The sequence below is a fragment of the Platalea leucorodia genome (assembly GCF_965183815.1).
Source record: "Platalea leucorodia genome assembly, chromosome: 5".
In the NCBI taxonomy this organism is placed as follows: Eukaryota; Metazoa; Chordata; class Aves; order Pelecaniformes; family Threskiornithidae; genus Platalea; species Platalea leucorodia.
This window is the reverse complement of record NC_138827.1, coordinates 2,799,013-2,823,718: the sequence shown is the minus strand read 5'-3', so window position 1 is coordinate 2,823,718 and position 24,706 is coordinate 2,799,013. Positions and strand designations below refer to the sequence as shown.

Below are 24,706 nucleotides of genomic sequence, written 5' to 3'. Positions count from 1 at the left end.
CTCCTGAAGCACCGGCATCTGCGAGCTCTCAATCATCTCCTCGAGCGCTGGCTTGACCTTGTTTCCCACGTGGGCGTACAACCTTAGAGATCTGCATGTGAAATGAGTGACTCGCTTGTAAGCTGACCTGATTTCATGAATAAGGTAATGGGTTAGTATCTCAAAAAAGAAGGTGCAATATCTTTTCCAGAGCAGGCATTTTTGATCACGATGCGACTGCTACAAGCATTGGTACGAAAAGCCACGATGCCAGCCTGAAGGAGGGAGCAATTACATCTCACTCATTTGGAAATCAAATTTCTGGGCGTTGCAGTGACCAGGTTTCAGGACCTACAGGACTATAAATCATCTTACACAGCCGGTTATCAAAGACAACCTGAAGCTACCATTTAGAATGAAAAGAAAAAAAAAAAAAAACCCCACACCTATAACAGAAAGGATCACACGCCCCCAAATCTTTTTAAGCTCTACTTTTTATGAAGTGCTGCAGCAGAAAACTAATTTTAAAAATCATTCAAATTGAAATCTTAAGCCGACAATGTTCCTTTAACTCAAAGTGGTGAAGTGCTTCCTGGCACAGACACCCAACTATTAACTTGGCATCTTCATCCAGGCTGTGTGTTGAATATGGAACAAGTGAGAGCTCCGGAGATAGAATCTCCTTTGGCTTGATCGCAAATCATAAAGATAATGGCTTTCCACTTATAAAGATTTTTGGAAAGCCATTTTGCTTCTGAGCCAGTAACCTATGTTTGGATTTCGATATCTCGCTATATTTAAAGAGGATGCATGCCTGCTAAATCTTAAAAAAGAATGCAATGGCGGAACAGCGCAGAAAGGGGAAATCAAACAGCTGCTTTCGATGAAGAACATATAGTGGATGCATCTAAAAAACCCCCCTACCATCAAGCGATTTTAGTCTTCCACCTCAAGTGGCCTATCACCGTCCCTCCTCGAGCAGTCACAAAGTGGAAAACGATACACCTTACCTGCTCTGAGATAAGAAAGGAATGAAAACGGGAAATATTTCCTGCTTAAAAGACAAAGTTTATGGTCGTATCTCTTTTGGGCTGAAGAACTGGTCTGTCTGGAAAACAACGCAAATTCCATATTTTGATTTATTGAGCATAGCGTGGAAAGTCCAGAGATGAACTTCGTGCCAAGACTTCATTACCGTTACCAGTAACTCTCTTCCCATGGAACATTATTAATAATCTCAGTTCTTGATCAAGAAAAGGGAATAACCTCATTAGAGGCATGCAAAACAAATAAGTTTGCTTGGCTCTCTTAGAACACAGGAAAAGCTTTTGTGCTGACTGGGGTGAGCAAGAACCTTCTTTCTTTATTTATTTCAGTGAGAAAGGAACAGCAAAAAAGTTTGTTAGGATAAGGGAGTTTCAACTTTTTGTTAGTCCATCACCAGGAGAAAGGGGAAATTCTGTTTGCTCAGAACTCCAGATCTGTGGTATTCAATAATGTACATTAAAAGAGCCCTGAAAAGAGAAGCCAAATCCTGTTGCAAATTAATGGTAGAAACAGAATAGGATTAACTCTCTTTTAACTTCCAACACGTAGAAGCATTGTGTCAATTCATGAGTTTGTACAGCTTCAGATCAGTGGAGTCTGGACTGTTAACAGAGATCACGCTGGACTGATAGCGTTCCTGCAATAAGATGGAGACAGTGACCAACTAACCCGACAAAACTGCTGCCGACAGGCAGAACAGGCAGCGCTACATGGTGCTGACACACGCACGACATACAGGCAACTGGAAGAATGACAGTCAACGTGCAAATCTACTACATGTCATAATAAAAAGTTTAAAAAGAAGTTTCAAAATGTTTAGTGAGCCAGGCATTTTGGTCACGGCCTTATTTGGTATTGAAATCACAAGCTAGGATTTGCAAAGCAGGCTGAGAGCGCTCCACGCCTGCTTGCCATAACGCCTTCTGCATGGTTGGGTTTCTCATCCACTCTTACCTTTACTTGTCCTGAGTTAGAAGTTATACGATATATTTATGGAAGAAAAATATTTGCATGTGAACAATGCTTGATAGATAATATTTTTCCAGATTTCTAATAAATGATGATGTAGAAATAGTCACTGAACGGAAGACTGGGTTGTCAATTATTTGAGGCAGAATGAATTATTTATTAGTGATTTGCAGCTGCTCAGGAGCCTGCTAAGCTGTTGTCAGCGCTGGGCAAGACATTTGTAATTCTGAGTAACACAAAAGGTTCAGCAATTTCACAAACTAATAATAAGCCACTAAGGATCCAAACTGAGGCTAATCCTAAGACACACTTCCAGTGATCACCATGCTTCAATATTTCGTACGTCGCCTTTTCAGCAAATTCCCTTCAGTGTTCTAGTTCACAAAAAAATCGAGCCACCTCTGTGCTTTTGGCTTTAACTTTCCATTTAGCGAACTGGAATTCTGTTATGAAAATAAAGTTATCTTTCATGAATCAAAGCCATACAAAAAGGAAAACCTATGTTAAAAAAAAAAACAAAACCAAACAAACCAACACTGTAGTAAGTGCTAACTTCTTGGTGGATAAGTATCTAACATGAAAGTACAGTTACCATCTCTCTGTACTTAAAAACCACGCATTTTCTAAACTACCATTGCATTCATGTAGATGACATTTTTAAAGTAATTTTGTTTTGCTACATATTCCCAGTAAAAGCAACATGCTCCTGAATCCACATTTGTTTAGATGAATTACTGAGTCACGTATTCACAGGGTCATGAGTTCAATCAAGTACAACATCGCGCCAGTATTACTCCCAAATTTGTAATTAGCAAGCACATACTTTTCTGATACCAAAGACCAATAAAAACACTTAAAAATGGTATTGCAAAACTGGCAATAAAACCATGAGAAATTCAACACTGAAATAATCAGAGTGAATCTTTAACATGTTTATTTATAAGGGGCTAATAATAACCCAGGAAAAGATTTTTGTTTAGAAGTCTGGGGGCTAAAATTTCATTTGCTCTCAGTGATATGACTTGCTATTCCGCCTAAGTGAGCTCAGGGTGGCAGACAGCACCCAGGCTGTCATCGCCAGCATGTCTCCATCCCGGTGAAGGCAGCCGACTTCACAGCCAGCTTTTTCAGCTGAAGCTTCTCTACCACAGGGAATTCTCACCTGGCCAGCTGTGGATAGCATCCAACTCAGCACGCTTCTGAATGGTGCCAATCAACCAAGGAAATCAAATAATTAGCTCCTGATGTACAGATAATGCTTTAAAAACTGCTACTACTAGAAAAACAGGTGCTATTTTATATAGCTCATCCGTAATTCTATTTCCCAGAAATCAAATTTAAAAAGAAAATAGCATTACACAACTCAGTGACTGCAGCATCAGCTCTCTGATGATTTTTGGTCATACTTAAGTCCTCTGTAAAGGAAATTACGTACACAAGGAGCTTAAACACAACTTGCTGAACCAATTTGTTGAATTCCCAAGTGTATTACTGCATGTATTACTGCACTTTGGACGCAAAGTTTTGCTACATATCATTAACTGAAGATGTTTCTATCCCTAAACGTAAAGATAGTAATTTTATATAAAGCTTACCTGAAGTTCTGTGCCAAATCTAGATGCAAAGTTTCCACGGAGCTGAAATAAAAAAGCATTGATATCAGAAGGAAAGTTAAAGCATTCTGCCACAATTTCAATTAGCATTTTGAAGTTTTCTATTACGGAGACCGTAGGACCAATAATTGCATTGCACACTCGATCAGCTTCAGCCAAACTTTGTTTGAACACGACTTATCTGCACTTTTTGCTTGGAAGAAGCAACCACAGTCGGACACAGAGATGCAAAGATCTCTCAAGGGTAACTGATGATAACGCACTCAAGGTGACTCCTGGAATTGTTAAACAATCCAATCTTACCTTGGAAACAGGGAAAAGCAATTTCAGAACTCTAAAACCCAGTTACGCCTTCATCTTATCTGACCACACAATACAAAGACTTAAATAAAAAAAACAACCAAAAAACCAAACCCCACCCCCCAAAAACAAACAAAAAACCCCCAAACAAATATAAATCCTATTTTTGAAAATGCCATTACAGAAAATAAGTCAGTAGTTCAAGCAATTTTTGTGTTTACTTGCATTACAATTTCTCTACCACAATCAAGTATTACGACTTTCGGGATGAGTTACTTTTGGAAAAAGAAGTAAAGAAATCTGCAGGATGGATTTGCCTGTGATGCATACAAAGCTGCAATTACCACTGTGACAAAAAAATATTATCCAGACTAATGATAAGAGAGGAACAAAAAAGTTATTCTTAACAAACAAAAGTTATGGGTCTCACTAAATTTGACCTGTATTATTTTTGCTTGTGACCAATTCTATAAATCACTTTTTCAGATCTGCAGTTGAACAGCTCGGTCTATTACTTTAAATATTTATTTTTAAAAGATGAAATAACAACGTATTCCCTGACTTCTGTACTTTGCCCATTAACGGTCACTGCTATTCAAACCACAGGGGAAAATATGCTATCATTAGCAAAATTTCTTAAGATAATGTTTCTTTAACATTCATACCACCCCTTTAGTAGTCGGCAAAAGTTGATGCTATGAACCGATACAACAGCAAGGCCTCCACCTCTCTGCTTGGGAACGGCCTTCCCCAGTTGAAATACAGGGAAAATCCAAGTTTTGTGTCTGTCTTTCTGCTCAAAGTCTTAATAGGGAGCTTACGCACAAGCTGATTTAGTAATCACACGTGTAATTTGTTCTAAAATTTTGTCTTTGAATAAGGAATTAGGAGTTACAATTATGGCACCAAACCTTCAGGTTTTCTTCTGCGACAAAATGCCGTTGACATGGATGCCCAGAGGTCTGTTCAAACAATCACTCGAGGGAACGTCAATCACTACGATACCTTTTTCACGCTTTGGCTTCACTGCCTGCCTTTGTATGAAGACTTTTGGCACTACAAATACATTGTATTACCCTATTTTGAAAGGCTCTGCTGTGAAACAGCATCTACTTCTGCCACGCTAGCTCCATGCAGACACGCTAGCACGTGTGGGGCTGAATGAGCTGCAAGACCCCCTGCTTGGGGGGAATTATGGAAGAGTAGCCAGGGAGTCAAGAAACAGCATCAAAGGTTTGCTCTTCGCTGACTTCCCTGAGAAACCAAACCTGGGGCTAACTTCTCAGTGAAGCTGGTGCTGGGACAGTGAGTGTCAGTGCTGGAAGGGAAAAAGCCAACGGGTGGGAAGCCAGCTTTCTTAGAATCATGGAATTGTTAAGGTTGGAAAAGACCCTTAAGATCATCGAGTCCAACCGTTAACCCAGCACTGCCAAGCCCACCACTAACCCATGTCCCTCAGCACCACATCTCCCCGGCTTTTAAATCCCCCCAGGGATGGGGACTCAGCCCCTGCCCTGGGCAGCCTGGGCCAGGCCCTGACAGCCCTTTGGGGGAAGAAGTTTTTCCCAATACCCAACCCAACCCTGCCCTGGCGCAGCTTGAGGCCGTTCCCTCTCGTCCCATCGCTTGTTCCTGGGGAGCAGAGACCGACCCCCACCTCACTACAACCTCCTTTCAGAAGGTACAACCTCCTTTCTTACTGGGAGAAGGTCACTTCGTGTGCTGGAGGAGAGACGACGTGAGGTAAGCTGGACAATGAAAACCAACGGGACAAATCAAAGATGAGAAAGGGGAAGTGCACCCAGAAACTAAACACTACATCCCTCTGCTGAAGCTAGAAAGAACTGGCCCGCACGCCTTGCCCGAGTGCCCTGCAGAGAGACAAGAAAGGGATTTTTTAGTCTAATATGATTTAGAAACCATTTGTCAGCTGACTCCAGTTCCAAGTTATTTTTTTCCAAGGAAATACTTTCTTCCTACAACCCTTACAGCCAGTTCCAAATTACAGGTGTGAACAGGCGTTAAGGGGTGACTTTTATTCTCCCTGGTTTTTTTAATATAAATTAGACCAAGATTAAGAGAGACCACTGAAGATACCTGAAGAGGGGATTAAAAGCTAAATACTAAAACATGTATCTGCAAACTCTTTTTGGTTTGTTTGGGGTTTTTTTCATGTTTTTCACCATTACGACTCAACAGGCCTCCGAAGAAGGGTGAAAGGAAGGGCTTTGGAGAGGAACTAGAACAGTCTAGCCTAAGAAGTCCTTGCAAAGTCCACACTATGGTAAGAGTGCCAAAGGCTAAGATATTTCTTAGGCTTAAGAGCACCAAAGGCGAAGATATTTCTTAAGCCACTGAGAAATGCAAGTTGATTATAAAATTTTGATAATAGGAGTGGATGGCTGGAAGGACTCCCTTGACTCTCTGGGCAAGCAAATAGAAGGAGAGTACGGCAAACGAGTCCTCCTCTAGGGAAAATTGCTTATCAGAGGAAAAACTGAAAAGCCTTAAGGTTATTGCACAGAAACTGCATCAACTTGATTCCTCTGGTTACTGCCTTGCAGCGTCCTCTGAAAAGGCAGGAAAGTGAGAAAGGAAACGGGGTGTTAGAATCCTATTAAATCTAAGCACCCACCTTCCACAGTGGAAAACTCCTTGAGGAAAGACGGGGAACAAAGATATATGGTTCCTAAGGGCAGAAATAAATCCAGAGGGGTGTGGGGGAAACAACTGGGCTCTCTGGCACCATCAAATGCCTCAGAAATTTCTTAATAAAACAGATTTTCAAACAAACGGTGAAAGGTAATTCTATGGGTCTGATACGAATAAGTGTGCCCTAGAAACACATCGGTTGAGGACAGTGTCATTTCAAAACAGATTACAGGAAAGGGCCCCTCAGATATCGTCCTGAAATCCTGAATGCAGAACTCTTCCCAAATAAAATTATTATGTTTGAGATGCTGGAGAAATTCATGGCAGATACTAAAATCCCAGGCATTAGACCTTCACTTCACTGGCAGAGAAAACCAAATTTGTTCATCCAAACCACGGTCTGTGAGTGCTAAGGCATGATGCTCACCTGTCTGGACACAAGGAGACGTAGAGCAGAATGAGAAGCACTGCTCCTACTACGGTTGCCAACAGAGATCTCATCCAGGAGCTAAGCTGGCAGAAGTTACAGTACTGCACAATGGTGATCAGAATCGCGCAACACATAAACATGGTGTACTGCAACAGAGAGAGAGAGCGCGAGTTAGCTTCTTCTTGCTGGCTGGAGCCCTTCTGCACATAAACGCCAGCGTAAATTAAAGAATTTGTGATATGAAAGAGAAGGATCTAATTTCGTCCGTATTATATGCACAGTAAGTAATCGCTCACAGTGTCTGTATCAGGAGACAGCACTTGAAGATGGAGGTCTTCCCTTCAAAGAGCAAGAAAACTTTTAGCACAGGTAGTTTGTCACAATTTTCCCTAAATGGAGTTTTGTATTACTGCATTACACAACCGTTATTTCAGTAACTTCAGCTTACCTTTGCAAAAAGCTCAGTGCCTCTTATTAAAAGAAAAAAAAAAAAAAAAAAAAGGAAGAAAAAGGGAAGAAAAAGAAAGAGAAAAAAAGAAAAGAGAAAAAGAAAAGAGAAAAAAAGAAGAAAAGAGAAAAAAAAAGGTAAACATTCATGATAATCTCCTCTCAATTGCTGGGGTTAGACCCTGTCTGTTTTAAACTGAATGTTAAAATTCCACTGCATTGAAAATGTGGAACGCATTCACCCTCAAAAACATCACCCAGCTGCCTACCTTTAAAAACACGTCTTAGAGGACTTTATCGTACTGGCCAGCAGCAGGTGAATTCAAATAAGAAAAAAATCTGTTTGGATAACAAAAGGCAAGTATCGGTCATTGCCGACTGATGCTCAGTAACACCACCGCTTGTGCCAATTTGAAAGGACAATTTTGGATTTTCTGTTCCAAATGCCCTATCTCAAAAATCTTTCCCTTTCCACGTCTTTACTGGATAAAGAAAAGGGCGGGCAGGATGGATATATTGCCCAGAATGTCTTCATTTCCCTGAGATACAATCTTACGGTGGTTAAAACGCTCAAGCTGATGCGCAAATTTTGGTTTTATCAGGAATATTCATGACCATCCAAGCCAAAACAGAGACTCCACAACTGCATTACGGAGTTCTGTTTTAGCTATATACTGCATTTTACAGCATCAATGATCATTCTCTCCCTTTCTCTCTCATTTTACATTTCCTTTACAGCCAAAGTGCAGACTGCAGATTAGCAATACGGTAGCATAACAAATTAGCATGTGATTCAGAAGTAGACAGAGTGTATGGGAAAAAACCTTACATAATTTACCATTTTTAAACCACAAGCACAGTTGTTGTTTTTTTAAATGACTCAAGAATGGATAAAAGGAATTTCAGAAGAAGTGTCCATAAAAAAAACATAATTCAAACTTACTTTTTTTCCCCCATTTCAGGTCTCCTAAAGTGGCAGAGCACTGGTTCTCACTCCAAGTGATGCCCCAGCATGAAGCCAGCCTATAGAGGGTCAGTAAGTGCTGTGTTTTACTATGTATGCATGGCTTTGGAAAGTTTTTTTTTTCATTGCTGTTTTTGTTAATTTTGATTTTAATTATTTTATATCCAGGGAGGGTATAAAATGCTATGAATAAAAAAAAACTTCGCAAAACCATGTCATAGTAAAATATGACACTTACCTGACCCTCTATAGATTGACGCCATTTCCTAGAGCTCCATGACTGTTGAAACACTGAGCACAAGACGAGTTGGGACATCTCTTGGAGAGTGAGCCAACAGCCCCACGACTCTGGAGGACCTGCAAGAGGAAAGAAAGCAGAGTTCATTCTCAGTTTGGTGATGAACACCACCGTCTTACTGCTGCTGCCCGAAGCACTCGGACTAACAACCTGATCTGAACAGGTATCGAGAAGACACTGATAAAGTGGTTCTTCCAATGTTATTTTTAAACGTTTGGAGAGATGATCAAGGATGGTGATGAATGGGATGATATAAAAAAAAAAAAATCAGTGGACAGATTTGAGAGATTTGACAGTTTTCAGCTCCCTTCCGTGTGAGGAAAACATTCCTACAATTAGTTTACGGGTAGTCATGAGGGAGGAAGAACATCATTAAACACACACACAAAAATTTACAGCTTGAAAATAGTTAGTAAAATTCACGAAAGGTAAAAGCTGCAGAAGGATTTTAAACATGGGATGTGAAAGAATATCAAATACACTCTTCTGTGACTGTGATAACCATGAAACATACGTTTAAATCAGGAAGGACCAAAAAACGTCTGGTCCACACATTCCCATGGCACAAACACTTCCCAACAGCCAGTAATAAACTGTGATAGGAAGAAGGAAGAGGATCTGGTTGTTACCTACACCCAGAGCACTGAAATAGTAAGAGATTTGTGAAACAGGATTCCCTGAAGATCCCGGAAAGGAAGGATCGTACACTGTGCTACCTAAGAGAAACTTGCAGAGAAACAAACTTTCATCTCCGGTTCCAGTCCATTTTATTCACAAACAGTTTTTAGGCATTGATTTCATGCCACACTTAGCCTTCAAACTAAATATTCTTCCCCCTTCTCAATGTTTAACCCCTTGTTCCCCCCTTCTGAATGTTTTTATTAAAGGAGACACCAAATCCCCCGTGGACCTTTCTGTGGCTGGGCTAAATGTGCCAATTTCTTTCCGTTCCTTTTCAGAAGACGGCTATTGCGTTCCTTTAACCATCCCCGCAGCCCCTGCACTGCAATAATTTTTACGGACTGAGAGCTCTCTCCTTTGCGTTTCTCCATCTAACTCTGCAAAGAAAAAACATCCACTGCTAATACTGTTCTCGCTGTCGAGATTCGCTAATGTGCATGCAAAGTTTTAAGTATACAGAGCATCTCTGACGATAAACTCTAAATCAAAACCAGAATGAATGCAACGAAAAGTCTGAGATACACTACTTGCATTATCTAGAATAAACACTTGCAGAAGGGTTCGGTCTAAGAAAAAAAAAGTGTGTACGTAGGCAGGCATTTGTAGGTATCCCTTTCCTCTTTTGTATGAGGGTTTTAAAATAAGAAGTGACTGTATTTCCATAACAAACCAGGCATTTCATCATACACAAAAGCCCTATCCCTCTAAGGGATCTGTATCAAACAGATGTAAAGCACGAGGGAGGTGAAGGAAGACGGCAGGCAAGCAACAAGCTTTGTTAGATCCAAAACGTCAGATTATGAAACAGAGTTCGACAACTTACATGTATATTTGTTTCAAAATCAGAGGTGAAGTGTGAAAAAACTGCAAGAGCTGGGAGAGAAACCAGGATTGCACCAAAAAAATGTCGAGGCAGCCAGCCAGATATCACCTCCAGGAGACGCTTGGTGCAAGTCATCACCTCCTCCAGGAAGAACGCCATTCTGGAACAAATGAAATCACAGATCGAGGCATTAATTTCAGCACATCACTTCATACAGTTTACCTGTAATAATATCGCTTCAAATCCTTCACTTCAGACACTAGGAGCAATCACAGCACGTTACATGCCATAGCACCCGTTGGTAATTTTAGGAAATAATCCACCTTTGCTGAAAGATGACTTTTTTTTTTTGCTCCGGCAAGGGGTGTCAGCAAAGGGAGGGAGAGCAAGTGGAACGGTGGGCTTTGAGAAAACAAACCGAAACCCCAAATTTCACTTACTTGGAAGGTAAGCATAGGAAAGCATAAGCTTTTACCAGTTAAAAAAATTACTTAACACCAGAAATGTTTGAAAAGGAGGGCTGTATACCCTGCTAACAGATCAGTCACCCAGAGGCCGTACAAATCCACGCCATCTTAACATTATACTGCAATCAAAACCAGTTCTCCCAGTTACAACCACCCGGACAGAAGTTCCCGTCTGCAATCGGCCTCCATTCCCTCTCATTAGGGAAGGGAAAGAGGAGTGTGGGCAGAGAGCTGGCAGGCTCGGCAGGCAGCGGAGCCCGAGAAGCAGTTGCGACGAGCGGCGCGGAGGCCAGCTGGCAGCTGACGCGCTCCTCCGCTCGCCTGTTGGTATCTATCACAGCAACCCAGTTGGCTCCGCGCAAGGCACGCGGGAAGGAACGGTTCTTGCCTCAAGCTGCTGATAAAACGACGGCCCAAACCTGTGAAGCGCTGAAGGAGCCAGCTGGAAGAGCTCTGGAGAGCAGCTTCACGGAGATACTTCTTAAGTGAGAGCATTTCTAATTGTTAAAATGAATAAGGAAAGGTAAAAGGATGCTTAATGCTCGAGGACACTGCATAGAAAACTCTTATTTATCTACAGAAACAAATCCTCGGGATAACTTGCTGCTTAAGTGGTGGAGTCTCCATCCCTGGAGGTGTTTAAAAGAAGGGCAGACGTGGTGCTCGAGGACATGGTTTAGTGGTGGGCTTGGCAGTGCTGGGTTAACGGTTGGACTCGATCTTAAGGGTCTTTTCCAACCTTAACGATTCTATGATTCTATGATTAAAGCTTCAAAACATTAGCCACTCCAGAAAAATCGCGACTGCTGTTCAAGTTTCTAATTATTTTTATGAAGGCACGTTAGCTTCATTCAAAGCCATTTCATTGTAGGTATATGTAATTATCAGCATCAGTTTGGGCAGGTAATTCTGCTATCGTAACAGTGGAGTACAGCAGAGCCCAAACAGCAAATAATTACTATTTTTTGGAACAGAGATGCTCACAGCTAGTAAAAAAAAAAAAAAAAAAAGGTATAAATACAACATACACTAAATATGAAATTCACAATCTCCAAAGTTACACAGATTATTCCATATTACCAGTATCTTTTAAAAGAGAAAAGCTATCCACTGATTTTTTAACACTGTTGTCTAAAATACAAGTATTATGCTGGATAAAAGCCTGATACAAAACAGGACTAAATGTAAAGTTCTTTGTGTGAATTTGACGCTTATTCCACACCTTTAAATATGTATTGTTTTTTGAATGATATTTTAATTCTCTAGACTTTTGTGACTTTTTTGACCTCAAGCATTTTTTTGAAGCTTCACGAGCTCTCCTCTAATTTAATATATTAAAATCTGGAAATTATACTTAAATGCACAGAAAAAGAGAAATTTGAGGTAAGAGGATGGAAGACGCTGTAATACATCAGGACCCCACGAGAGGGTGCTCACAGATTTGTTAGTTCCTAGTTTAATGGACTTCCATTCACCCCAAAAACTACAGCTATATTCCATCATAGAAAAGAATTTCCAACAAAGCACAGAAATTAAAAAAATGTATAGAAAGCAAAATAAAATTAAAAAAAAAAAGAGCTCTATAGAGTAAGAACTGGGTTTTCTGAAGTGTTACATACTGTCCTAACTCAGTTGCCTCTCAGATCAACGGTAGACCTATCCTTGTCTCCAGCGGCGGCCAAGTTAGCCCAGTATCGAGTACTTCTGAAAATGCCACCCAAGTTCATGCCTCTAAAAATAAAGGTCGATTCTCCCAAAGCCTACGAATTTGGATTAACATTTACGAGGCTGAACCGTGAGAAAGGAAACCGAAGCGGGCTCCCCCCGGGCTCCCCCGTGGCAGGCGGGTGGAGAGCCAGGAGAAGCCAGATCTCCGCAGGCGGATCAGCGACACCTCTGCCCACGCTCTGCGTGATCTGCCGTGTCGCTCCCGTGTAGGCTGGTGCAGAAACCAGCTCCGTGGCATGCAAAGCCATGTCTCTCATGTCTCGCGTCTCTCACCCCAACCCACGCAACCGGGACTCCATGGTGCAGAAAGCTTTTTAATTTTTTTTTTTTTTTTTTTTTGCCAAGCCTCCATGCCAGGACAAATTCTTATGGGAACTATAGCAACAAATCCATCAGCGAACCCGATCAGTTAATCCTGTGATGAGGACACTTCTTTATTTAGGCAGCTGCGTGTTTCAAAAAAGCTAGTGCAAATTCCAGGACAACACTGATAATGTTTACTTTCTTTGATTTTTTTTTTTTTTACTTACTTTTTTTACTTTCATTGATTTTTTTTTTTTTTTTTGGTCCGGTATTTATCGCAATGCTCCGCACTCTGGAATTAAAACGATTGCGATCTCATCCTTCACAAAACGGCAAAAGCTTGTGAATACAGCCCAACCCTCCCATCGCAGGAAGAAGCGCATTAAATCCAGACAGCAATGAGAGCTGCAGACAGATTTAATGGCTACGGGGCAGTATCAGTAAATAATGCAGTGTCAGTGGGTAGCTCAACAGGGCTTAAATGTTAAAGCATCCAAGATGTTTACACAAGCTGGAGTTCAAATTAGTAACTTTGACATAAATGATTAATGGGGAATGGAGAATGTTACTATCATTTCTGTATTTACTGGCAGTTTAAAATCAATTCCCATAGTTCAAATCAAAAGCTTCTGGCACAGCAGCAATTTGGTGGGATATTAAATACCAAAGTCACAGATGTTAGAAATAAATAAAGGCAAACAGAATACATTGTTTTCCCTTGCATCAATACTCCGTTATCAGTCATGTTGTTAACAGAACCGGTTCATTAAGCTCTAGTTGCAGCAAACAATTTCTGTTCCTGGTCATTAGGAATTTAAGAAGATCCAACTGGTTGGCCACGGGGTCTCGGCTGGGGACAGACTGTGGGTGTCACTTCAGCAAGCCCTGGGAAGGTGAAGTAGCAGGCAAAGGGCAGTTTTAATTAGTCAGACAACAGCAGTTTCTACTGTTTTGATTGTACTTGCTTGCTTTCTCCATCCAGAAAATATTTCTTTGCCCTCTAGAAAGGCCCTTCTGAATTCATGAAGCAACTTAGCAAATGCTCCCACCTCTCGCTCTTTCGACCAGGGTTGAAATAGCCACTATTCTGCCCTCACCTCTTCGCTCAGCAGTCTTCCCTGAAGGATGCTATCAAAAGCAACTTATCTTTTTAAACCAACTTATTTATAACAAGTTTTACTCGAGAACAAGAACTAGGCGTCGAAAGTATCTAGTTAACAAAAATCCTGTATTTACAGCTGAAATAGCGGGCAGATGTCTTTCACCTGTATTCCTGAAGAAGCACTCCTAAGAATCCCAAGTGGAATCTCACACACTGCTCTATGTTCAATGACATTTCCCAAGGTATTTTTATAAAATAGCAGAACTTCAGGACCTCTTACACTTCAACTGAACTGATGAAAGTCAAAGTAGTCACATTTCAAGTGGGCAGAAGGACATTCTTTGCGCTACGTTGACAGAACAGGAGATGACATCTTCCACGCACTTACAAATGAAGCACCGTTTTTTGCGTGCAGCATTATACAATTAATTTTAGAGTGGCACTTGTGATAACAGTGGCATCCTCATTTATAGATACTCCAATAATTTATTATCAGACACTTCAGAGGAATCAAAACATCCTTCTCCCGTGTAAGCCTTGCTCCGTGAGGACTTCTGCTCTTCTAGAACTTAAAAGTTTTAACTCGTTTCTCACTGTACAGGCAGCGATTGTGCTCTCCTCTCCCACTCCTGCAGCTGGACTAAAGGCCTTAGCCACAAGAGCTGTAGCGAGGACGTCTTAGGCCGAGTTCTGGATTCAATTAAAAGTTAGACTGATTTAAAGGCAGGGTGTTTCGCATCACGATAATGACAATACAATGAGAAACTTAGGCAAGAATTTTCTGGTCCTAAAATAATCCCTTTTCCTGAAATTCTGGGATTGTGCCCAGCATTGTAGTCCAATCTCCTCCCTTAAGATATCTCGGTGGTATTCTGCGATTGTCATTTGGGATGACATTTCTGCACAGGAAGCTCTGCGCACAAGTTGCTGCGCGTAACGAGCGGTCAGAGCGAGCAGCCCTCGCTTTGAAGAGGATCTGAAGAGGAAAAAGATGATTTTCTTCTTTCTGCTCAAGGGAACCGTACAGAAGTGTCTGCCTCAGGTTGAGGAGACCACACTGGCCCAAAAGCGTATTTTAAAAATGAAATGTTTATAAATATTATAAATTAAAACCAACACCCCCCCCTCCAAGCCAAAACAGATACCTTTTCCTACAAATGTCCCCCCCCCAAATACGCCATTGCCATGACATTTAAAACTGAAAACCTACCAGAAAGCTTCTGAGATTTTCATCTACACAGACTGCTCTTTTTTGGTCTACAGTATGAGGTTATTTTCAAGAAGGTACCCTGGGTAAGATCCACTCAGATCTGAGATGATCCTGCTTTGTACTTCAAGAGATTCACTGAAGTGTTACCTTAGATGCAATGATCAGAGGTTAAGACAAAAAAATTATACCTCATTAGTAGAGGAAAGATCACGAATGTGAGCCCATGGTAGCAAGTTCCTGAGAATCAGTTACTTGTAACTGTGGAGTAAATACAGAGTGATTTGCAGACACTTCCCTCCCGCCAAAAGAAAGGAGCAGATATTTTTTATCCCATCTCTCACTTGCACAACAGGGGCTCCGGTAGCAAGGGCTACCTGGCGACTTGATTCCTATGCCCCTAGTCCTCAATGGCCACCTTGACGAAGGGCAGCAATCGCTTATCCCGTCCGGCGATTCCCGTTTCCCAAACTAACCATGAGAATTTCTGGGGGCTTGAGATTCACGGTCATCTTGACTCCAATGAATGCAGCAAGTGCTAGCGACCACCCATCATCTCTACCCATAGTAGCTGTGGGGGAATTGCAATATTCCCTGAAATATTCCACAATTTAGGGAAAATCTGGTATTGCTAGGCCAGGTGGGACTATGTGAGTTTTGACAGCTGGCTACAGGTGTTCTCCACAATGTGAGATGTTTCTCAACCTGTTTTTCAAATCAGAATCAAGCACAAAAGAATGATTAATATTAAAATATATGTATTTCTAAGACTTAGGAGTCATCCTGAAACACTTCCTTTTTAAATCTCACTGACTTTAAATGAGGCATCCGAGCCAGCTTAGAAAGTAAAATTTGGGCTTTAAGCCAACATAGTCTCATGAAAATATTAGAAATGTCAGTGGCAAAACCAAATAGTGTTAAGAAAACATTATAAAGCCACTTGAACTCACCTCGGTAACGGCCCAGGCTCACTACCAGAGGGCACGGCCCTCAATATAGCGCTGCAAGGAAGCTAAACCTCTGCGCAGCCGTACGCGGCTCAGAAAGACAAAACCACTTTGCAAATTCCTGACTATATAGATAGCATATTGAAAACAATTTTCCTTCTCCTTAAGAAACCTCAAAACCACCAATTACAAAACAGGACTGAAATAAAACCTTACGTACCTATATATAAAAATTTCTAAGATTATAGCAATATTTTTTTCTAAATGTACAAAATAAGAAAAGGCAAATGCAACGTAGCATTGGAAAAACAGTAACGAATTGAAAAATACTAAAATAGAGTATTTTGATAAGGTACCTGCGAGGTGAATGAACACAAATTTTCTCCAAATATATCTGCGTAGCAGAAACCAGCTCTTCTGCAAAGCAGTGGTTGAGTTGTTCAGAGCTGAACAAATACAATTATACAATGCCATGGCCACCAAACCCGGACTACCTGCTCACTGCTGCCTTCCTCCTCTCCCGCCCGGTGCGATGAAAGAGCTGCCTGCGCACCTTAAACTGCCAAAAAACCTCCCCCCCTCCCCCAAGAGCGAGTACAGAAACTGTTCTGCAAATGGAAAAATGCATTTCTGGTGCAAGAGAGAGGACAGAGCAACAGCTAATCCAGTTTAGGATGCACTGGAATGACAGCCCTACCAGTTCAACCATCTCCCAGTACAGGTCTTAACACTTTCTGGATTTCTAGATCTTCTAAAAACTCCAGAACTACACCACTATTCAAATCGCAACAATCAAATACACCTGCTAAGAAATACTATCCTTAAAAGCATTTCCACTGTTCATAAATTATAGCTCTACTCCTAAATGCCAGCTTCCACGTAAACACGCTTGCATGCATTTATACGCACGCGGAGTTACAAGCTTGCTTCAGCGACTAAAGGAGTAATTTTGTATTTTTTACCTTGACCCTGATAACTCAAAATAAGAGCGCAAACTGCAATTTCTTCTTTCTTTTGAAACAACAGCAGAATTGCTTCTAACTTGTAATTACAAAAGCGTTTTAGCTTACACGTACCTGATAGCTTTGCAGAAGTACGGGCGAGGCCACGCGTTTCCACACACCACCCTTATAACATGCTCTTGTATCAGAAGGAAGTGCCGTGAAAACGGGGGATGAGGAGGGCAGAATAAACGTGCTCTCACAAGTACAGACAAAGAAACAACTTCTTATTGGGTCTATCAGCTGGGTTAATAACAGATTACACGTGGTATCTGTATAAATCAGACAACACACCCAGGAGAGCATGAGCTTTACTGAATGTATTGAACAACGGGAGTCTTCTGCTGCACTTGAATGTGTTAGTTGCTCCAGCGTGCCTGGGGAAACCCCACGTTATGTAGGAACCGCACAGTAACGGCTCGCCAACTCGTTACAAACACCAGGGTAAGGCCCACAAGTGTCCTAGAAGTCCAGGACACACATCCTCTGGGGGACTCGGTACAAACCAGGAATGAGGAGTCACCGTTTTAACAAATATCGGGTATCTGCGGCCAAGCCTCACCTCCAAGGGCACAGGAGAGGTTGAGCCGCAGGGGTTGCAGGGACGGATTTAAGAATTCAGGGACTGGGGGTTCTTTGGTGTGGGCTGTGAAGAGGCAGTGTGGGCAGAGTCCTGCGAAGCCGCCCTTTCTGCAGAGACAAACCAGTGCCCCTTCCCTCCTCGAGCAGCTGCTGACTGTCACACAGCCCAGGGCCCGGGGGAAACGCCGAACACCAATTATGTGTCAAACAGAGAAAACACAAACTATTTGAATATTAAACCCATGAGACTTGAAAGAGGGATCATTAAGAAAACTAATTCTGTACAGATGCAATGTGACTTCAGCAGTTTTTTTCTTTTTCTTTTTGAGAAAAGGACTGCTTTTTGCATTTCTGATAAATTATTTCAGTTTTAACACCAGAATGGCGTACTTTTATCTAGGAATTTAAAGGCAGGGATTTTTTTTTGAAGGACAGATAAGAGTTTTCTGTTTGAAATCCCTCACTCTGATGGCCCTGTGAGGGGCAAAGATACCCAGTTGCGTGCGGCACCCCAAGGAACAATACGCGGGGGCAGGCATGGCGTGCAGCTTCTGTTTCCTTAAGTGGCCTCTATCAGAGTCACCTTTCTCTCCTCCAATTTCTGGAGCTAGATCTCTTTGCACAAGATCTGCCGCAAGCCGCCTTGGCTTCGCTAACACCGTTCTCCAAATATCACAGACCGTCCAAGTCAGTTCCTGGGATGCTGTCAAACAAAATGTTCCCCAGCCAGCCACCATTTCAGTTCTCACTGCTATTTCAAGACTTTCTTAGGCTTTATTTACCTAATTGAGATGACAAGGGACAGGACCTCTATCAGGATGGCGATGATGAACACCACGACTGCTGCAGGTGGTGGAGGGGATGCGACCATCCCGTGTTTCAGGAAACACGTGATAGAGAGTATGAGGAAGACTGTGGTGGAGAGGAACACGTCCAGGAGCGAGCTGAAGGTAGCGCTGGCAAACGTCTTCACTGGAGCGTTCCTTATAACCTGTGGGGAATACAGGGATTGAGGGAAGGGATGAAAATAAATAAATGCTATTTTGCTGAATTCAACTGTACCATAAACAGCGGCTCACAAAAACAAATAAAGGAAGACAGAACTTTTTGCCACTGCATTAATCCAATGTAAGTACTGTTTTGAAACAAGAAAGAGCAGAGGTAGTTCAATGGCTATCACAGTGCCCTGAGAATAACTCTGGGTTGAAAAAAAAGCACTGGCAGCATGGTCCGTGGGTATGGGGTGATTTTTACAGAGTATTATGACACAGAAATATACCATATGTAATTTGCCTATTCTATGCAAAGAAGCATAAAACCCATAATTACTAGCAGATAAAGCTATAAGAAGTTTACTTCAAGGATTTTCATTGAAAATAATAATAGATTTTACAATAAACCTTTTAGCTCCAGGGGTTCTTTAAGAAAACCCTCCAAACACTGCTCTACAGAAACAGTTACTTGCCTGTAGCAGAGTTCGTATCTCCCTTCCAGACGGGATTAAAAGCGGCAATTGGGACGCTATGTAATCGGAATTGATCAGAGCCCAGGACACCAAGTTCTGTTCTTCCGTCACCCTTTACCACACATTCCCACCCCATCTCGTCCTGGCCCCAGTGCTTGTGCAGCTGTGCTGCGTGCTGCTTTGGCCAGTCCAGCTGAAAACTCGATCAGGAGCTCCACGTCCCGGCTTACTCAGATGAGCCTGGCTTTATGAGTGTTTAGATCTGCCCAAGGGACCACAGGAAGCAAGTTCCAAAGAAGAACAAAAAGTATGTTATCGATATCGCCATGGAGTAGCCCAGTTGGAGTATTCTGGTTTAACTTGGAAATGTCGTTTGCTCCTCAGAACATGACCTGCATTCAGCAATACTGGGAAATGAACTTGTTCCTCATTTGTACCTCTCTGCAACCTAATAAATTCACCTAGCACCATTTCAGTGCCAAAATTACCTTTTAATCTGAACTGTAGCAGAATCCTGCTAGTCCACACAGAAAGTCACATCGATTGAATTAAGAAGAGCGGCACTGTATCCTAAAGTGACAGTGTTAAGGATGCCCTAACAGCATTAAATAGTGCCTTAATTTCCAAACAAGAACAGGTTAAGCAAGCTCTTGGGAAGTGGAGCCACTTACAGGGAACGATCACAAACCGAGCGTGCAGCTGGCACTGTGTAATTAGTGGTGAATTCAGCGGTGTTGGAAGTTACTTTCAGCAACAGTTTACTGCCAGGCAATTAAAGAACCAGCAGTGCTGACACATCATTTCACTCTCCAAGAGAAGATTGTTGTTGTTGTTGTTGTTTCGGACCAGTACCATGCTCATATTAAGGCTTTAACAGGTTTCTGCCCCAACACTAGGGATGCAGATTCACTTAGAGGGTGAAAAATCCCATTTACAGGGAGGTTTACATAATAATTTTCAAATTAATAGCTTGCCACTAACAAAACGCACAGACCACGTTCCTGCTCCTTCTATGAATTTCCTACATACCCACATTAATAGGTCAATCTGCATATGCTTGACTATCACTGCTTCACTTCTCTTGCCAATCTTTCCATTGGAAAGAATTTGATTGACTATTTTCTGTATAGCTTGTGCAAATTTTGCAGGCTGTATCCCACGGGAAGTTTCTCCCTGTTGTTCCTACGTGAGCTTTATTCAGAGAGATACCACCAGAATACAGCGCTGCAGGATGAGCACGGAGCTCCTGAACAAAGTGAACAAACTGAATTGCAACACAACTATGCTTCCCTTTGTTAAAAATAATAATAATAAAAAAGGTAGGTCTCATTTGTAAACATTGGAAAAGAAGCAAATAGGGGCTATTGCCAAGGACAATGTAATAACGCTGCCCGGAGCAGAGAGCAGCACAAGGAGAAATCCTACCTGCGCTCAGATGTAGGGCGTAGCGGGAAGAAAAGAAATCAACACCTACATTTATCACGATGCAATTCTGCCAGATGGATGACCCAAAATAATAGCTCAACGCTACTGGAAGGGAAGGGCCCATTCCCCTTTCTGCTGCCGGACACTTATCTTGCACTGGCTCTGGCACTTGCCAGCCTCTCTGTGAGCTGCTGGTTCAATGCAGCAGAAAACAAACCCAGATGGAAAAAGAAAAAGCCCCAAACAGAAAAACAAAAACATGACTATTTTATGCTAGGTTAGTAAAATGAACTGGCTCACAGCAGGGAAGCCTGATAAGTACCGGAGCCATTAGAAGGAGCAAGGAGGAGTAGGAACGAGGAGGGGAGAGCAATTGCCCTCTTCTGGCAGCAGCCTTTCAGCTACAGGGGAGAGGCAGCCCCACTTAGTACTGACACCTAACGTCTCCACCTGTAAACTTAAAATATCTTGCTAGTTCCTATCAACCAGGCAGGAATACTGACATGGAAAGCCTGCAATACTAATAGCCCCTAAGGGGATTAAGGACTTCTTACGGTCAGTGCAGAATCCTGAAGAAGGCACCAGGTTACTCACAATTTACTCGCTGTTCCTTACAATCACACAGTGTTTTGAACTGCCTGTTTCCGAATGCAGCACACTTACAGAACTTAGGACATTTGAGTTCAGAGCAGTTTTGGGTTCCACAGGGATAACCATGAGGCTGTGACATGAACAAGAATCACATTCAAAGTTATCATTCTCAAAGTTAGGATATTCGATGAGAAGGCAAGCAGCATTTGGTCCTTTACTTTCATTTTAGCGTGGTTCTCTGGCCTGCCTAAAGCCTTAAAACATTAACCTGAAAATGGAGAAAAGGCAGGTGAGAAGTAATTAGCCTATCTTGGTGGATTGTGGAAATGTATTTCCAGCCTAAATGTTGGACTAGACTCAGGGCATGGCACAAGACAGGTAAACCGAAAGGAGGCTGTTTTCAGAGGCAGCAATACCAAGCAGTAAATCACATGCAACGTTTCATGACGCTTGTCATCAACTGCAATGAAATGCGTTAAAAACAATGACAGACAGTTGCTTAGACAGACTACAGGAGGAAATTAACACCAGGAGTAACACACCTCTTCCTGATAGCTCGTCCTGTAGGCCATCTCCAAATCCTGATCCAAGAAGTTCAGGCTCAGCTTGTTAATAGGCGGTTTAAAGAAGTAGTCTTTCATGAGGCTAAAGAGAAAAGAAAGGATCAACCTCAGTTTACTCAGCTCCAACTCTCTCAGAGCCCCCCCGTTCTGTGCTTTCTGTATCTAGGGATGCTGGCTCTGAAGTTGCCGTTGCTTTTCTTCGCTCTCGGTCACCGAGGCACCCCCGTATCCACATTACTCGCTTAGTCAGAGGAAGTATTTTACAAAAAAATGAGAGAGCAAACATTCATATTTTTAGGAAGAGACTAACAAGTCCTTCCAGAAACTTAACAGCTACAAGCGCAGATGACTACAGATAACTGTAATATAAACCAGCAAATAGTAAAGGTTAATTGCTGTTACAGAGGCACAACCTTAGGAGATGCGTGGCTGTGGGATATTTGTGTCTTAGGTGGAATTCTGTCCTTCGGAGCAAGCCAAGGATGACAAAGGTGACAAATGGTTAGAAAAAAAATGTTGCCCATTTTAGAAAACAGCACTTTGTTATTTCAAAGTCACTAAAATAACTCAGTAATTCAACTGGGAACATTCCCTTAATGATCCGGGCTGCAGAGAAAGGGAACCTGAGGAGACAGATTGCTTAAATTTACTTCTGAAACAGAAGATTTGAAATCACCAGAATCATCAACAAAGGCACTGACAAAAAATGAAACGAGCTCCCTAGGACTAACGAACCGGGAGGCAGCATCTACCAGAGGGTGTTTATGCACTCCTTCACCTTATCTTCCAGTGTCAGGTGCAGAGAAAAAGCCCCAAACAAACCCAAACATAAGAGAGGCCTCAATCATGAAAAAGTTGTTTCTGTTCCCCACCCTCCGGAGCAAAAATAGAACATTTTTTGAGTTTTCTATTAGTTGTAAGACGTTTATGAAAGAAGTTTTCTACCGACATCTATGGCACTTGATCTGCAAACCTTTTCTTTCTCTAGGAGGTGTCAAAGAGCTGAAAGGACTCGACTTCCAGAGCACCGAGTGCTTTGTGCCCGATGGTCGCTGCAGAATGTGCAACGGGGCAGCTTCTTTCCGAGTGCTATTCCTACCTTGAAAACTGCACCACTGAAACAACAATTAGATTGGACTACTTTGCAGTTGATAAGTCTTAAGCAAAACCCACAGAGATGCACATGAGATCAAATTCGAAGCAGATGAAGAACTGAAAGGTCTTACAGAGCTCATCTGTGCCTGAATCCTTTTTGGTTGGTTGGTTGGTTGGTTTGGTTTTGTGTTGGTGGTGGGTTGTTGGTAGGACCCCTGGCAAAGAGGTTTTTTTGGAAGTACAAGCTCCCCAGCATGTGGGAAGCATTTTTTTCTTGAGATGCAAGACCAACCAAACACACACTCCTAGATTGAAGCTCAAGAAGACAAAAGACTTCAACCATGACCACGGCAGATACTTTATAACCTTTAAATGTTCTGAACTTGGCCAATATATTAAAAACATCAGAATACTCTGAAGGAATGACAGGACACGTTCACTTGAGTCCCCCTTCTCTATCATTCTTCCTTGTCTTCTGCCCCTCACCTCTCTTAGATGTTTCTAAGAACACCTTATAATACAGATTTTGCAAGGTTGTTTTTTTTATTTTTTTTTTTTTTTAAATATTGGTGAATTCACTTTCTTCCTCCAGGGAAGCTCAACAGAGTACGGTGATGTTGTGCTGGAGCTGCGATGGTCTAAGGACGTAGGAAGAACAATCCAGTTTGCCAGCACGGAACAGAAGGTATAACACGATGAAACCAGGGCGAAGGCAGCATTTCTGACGTCAGCCAGCCGTACCGCGTCAGACCAGCTCCATGTCAATAGTCGTCTGTCTCAAAGAGGAAGATCCCAGTTTAGTTGACCAAACACAGTCAAGTACATAATCTGCTTCCCAGGAGGTGCCGTGCCTCCCCAGCTCAAGTGATTTCTGTTTTCCCTGAATCAAGCAAGACTGGGAAGTGGGAGATGAAAGAAAGAAACAAATTTTAGAAGTATTTAAAGAGGAAGCTGACCCAAGGGGGGGATGAAGGCCTGCACAGACCCTGGCTTCTGCAGGGAGCTCCACATTTCCCTGGGACTCTGCTCTCCAAGTCTAAAGAGATCATTTCTAAGTATTGTCCTGATTAGCGCGCGAGTACTTCTTTCTTGTACTTCAAAAGGTTTACAACCTAAGGAATATCTAATTTTTCTTGGAAACAAAAATCTAAAAAGCAAGAATCCTTTGAGGGTATCCCCAATGAAATTAAGTTTAAACATTTTGTACTCATACACTACCGTTTTCTTTTAAAATACACCGTAACATGCAGATTACAACGAAGAAAGCAATGGTATTTTTATAGCGGTTGTAGTAAAGCCAGACTCAAAGCTCAAACTATGCGCTGTTTGCCAAATAGATATAATCAAGTTGTAAGAAGATGCAAACTGATAACTTCTATGAAAAAGATTCTTGTATAATGCAATAATACAAACATGCCACACTAACACTGGTTTTATTATTATTATTTTTGAAGACGACTGGAACTGTGCTGAGCTATCAGCTCCAAGGCACGCAGAGAGGCCACTCGTGAAACTCTCAGCCACACACCTAAACCCTAGAAAGAGGCTGGGAAATGAAAAATATCACCAGTGCCCAGCCTCTCCTCCAGGCCAGCCCCGGGCAGCTCCCTAACGCAGCGTACAGGCTCCTGAATCCGCCCCAGGATATGTTTAGCTCTTCCCAGCTGTGCGGGAAGCCTGCGTGATTAATTTATGGACCTTATCACCATATCTGGGTTAGGTACTTTCTGTTAATACGAATTTCTATCACAGAGCAGAACACCGGCGGCCTGCACCACAGTGGAAATCGCTGCCCAGTGCTAGGGGAAGCTCACGCTTTGCTGCTGCTGGGTTTGCAGTAAGATAAAACCAAAGCAGCAAAACTCCAGGATTATTATTGCGAATGGGGTTTCATGTAAGATGACAAAGGGGAAGAATCCTCCCTGAGAAAATTCAAATTTCCTATTCAAACATCCTCGGAGATACTACATTTGTCAAGACCAACAATATATTATGTTTTACAGTAGGGGATCAAGAATGTTTTTAAA

The 24,706-nt window shown here is 42.1% G+C and overlaps 1 protein-coding gene across 5 annotated transcripts in view; it reads right to left on the bottom strand.

Moving 5' to 3' along the window:
* ADCY9 (adenylate cyclase 9) overlaps positions 1 to 24,706 on the bottom strand; it is a 101,336-nt gene that overhangs the window by 14,223 nt on the left and 62,407 nt on the right. For all 5 annotated transcript variants that reach the window (XR_014228170.1, XR_014228171.1, XM_082311962.1 and 2 more), the window contains 5 exons: positions 21,564 to 21,666; positions 18,323 to 18,531; positions 10,204 to 10,363; positions 6,988 to 7,136; positions 3,591 to 3,632 (listed from right to left, as the gene is read on the bottom strand). Coding sequence is in view for 3 of the 5 variants with exons in the window: in XM_082311962.1 (XP_082168088.1) it covers positions 3,591 to 3,632; positions 6,988 to 7,136; positions 10,204 to 10,363; positions 18,323 to 18,531; positions 21,564 to 21,666 (663 nt within the window). In the remaining 2 variants the exon portion in view is untranslated. The remainder of the gene's footprint in view (positions 1 to 3,590; positions 3,633 to 6,987; positions 7,137 to 10,203; positions 10,364 to 18,322; positions 18,532 to 21,563; positions 21,667 to 24,706) is intronic.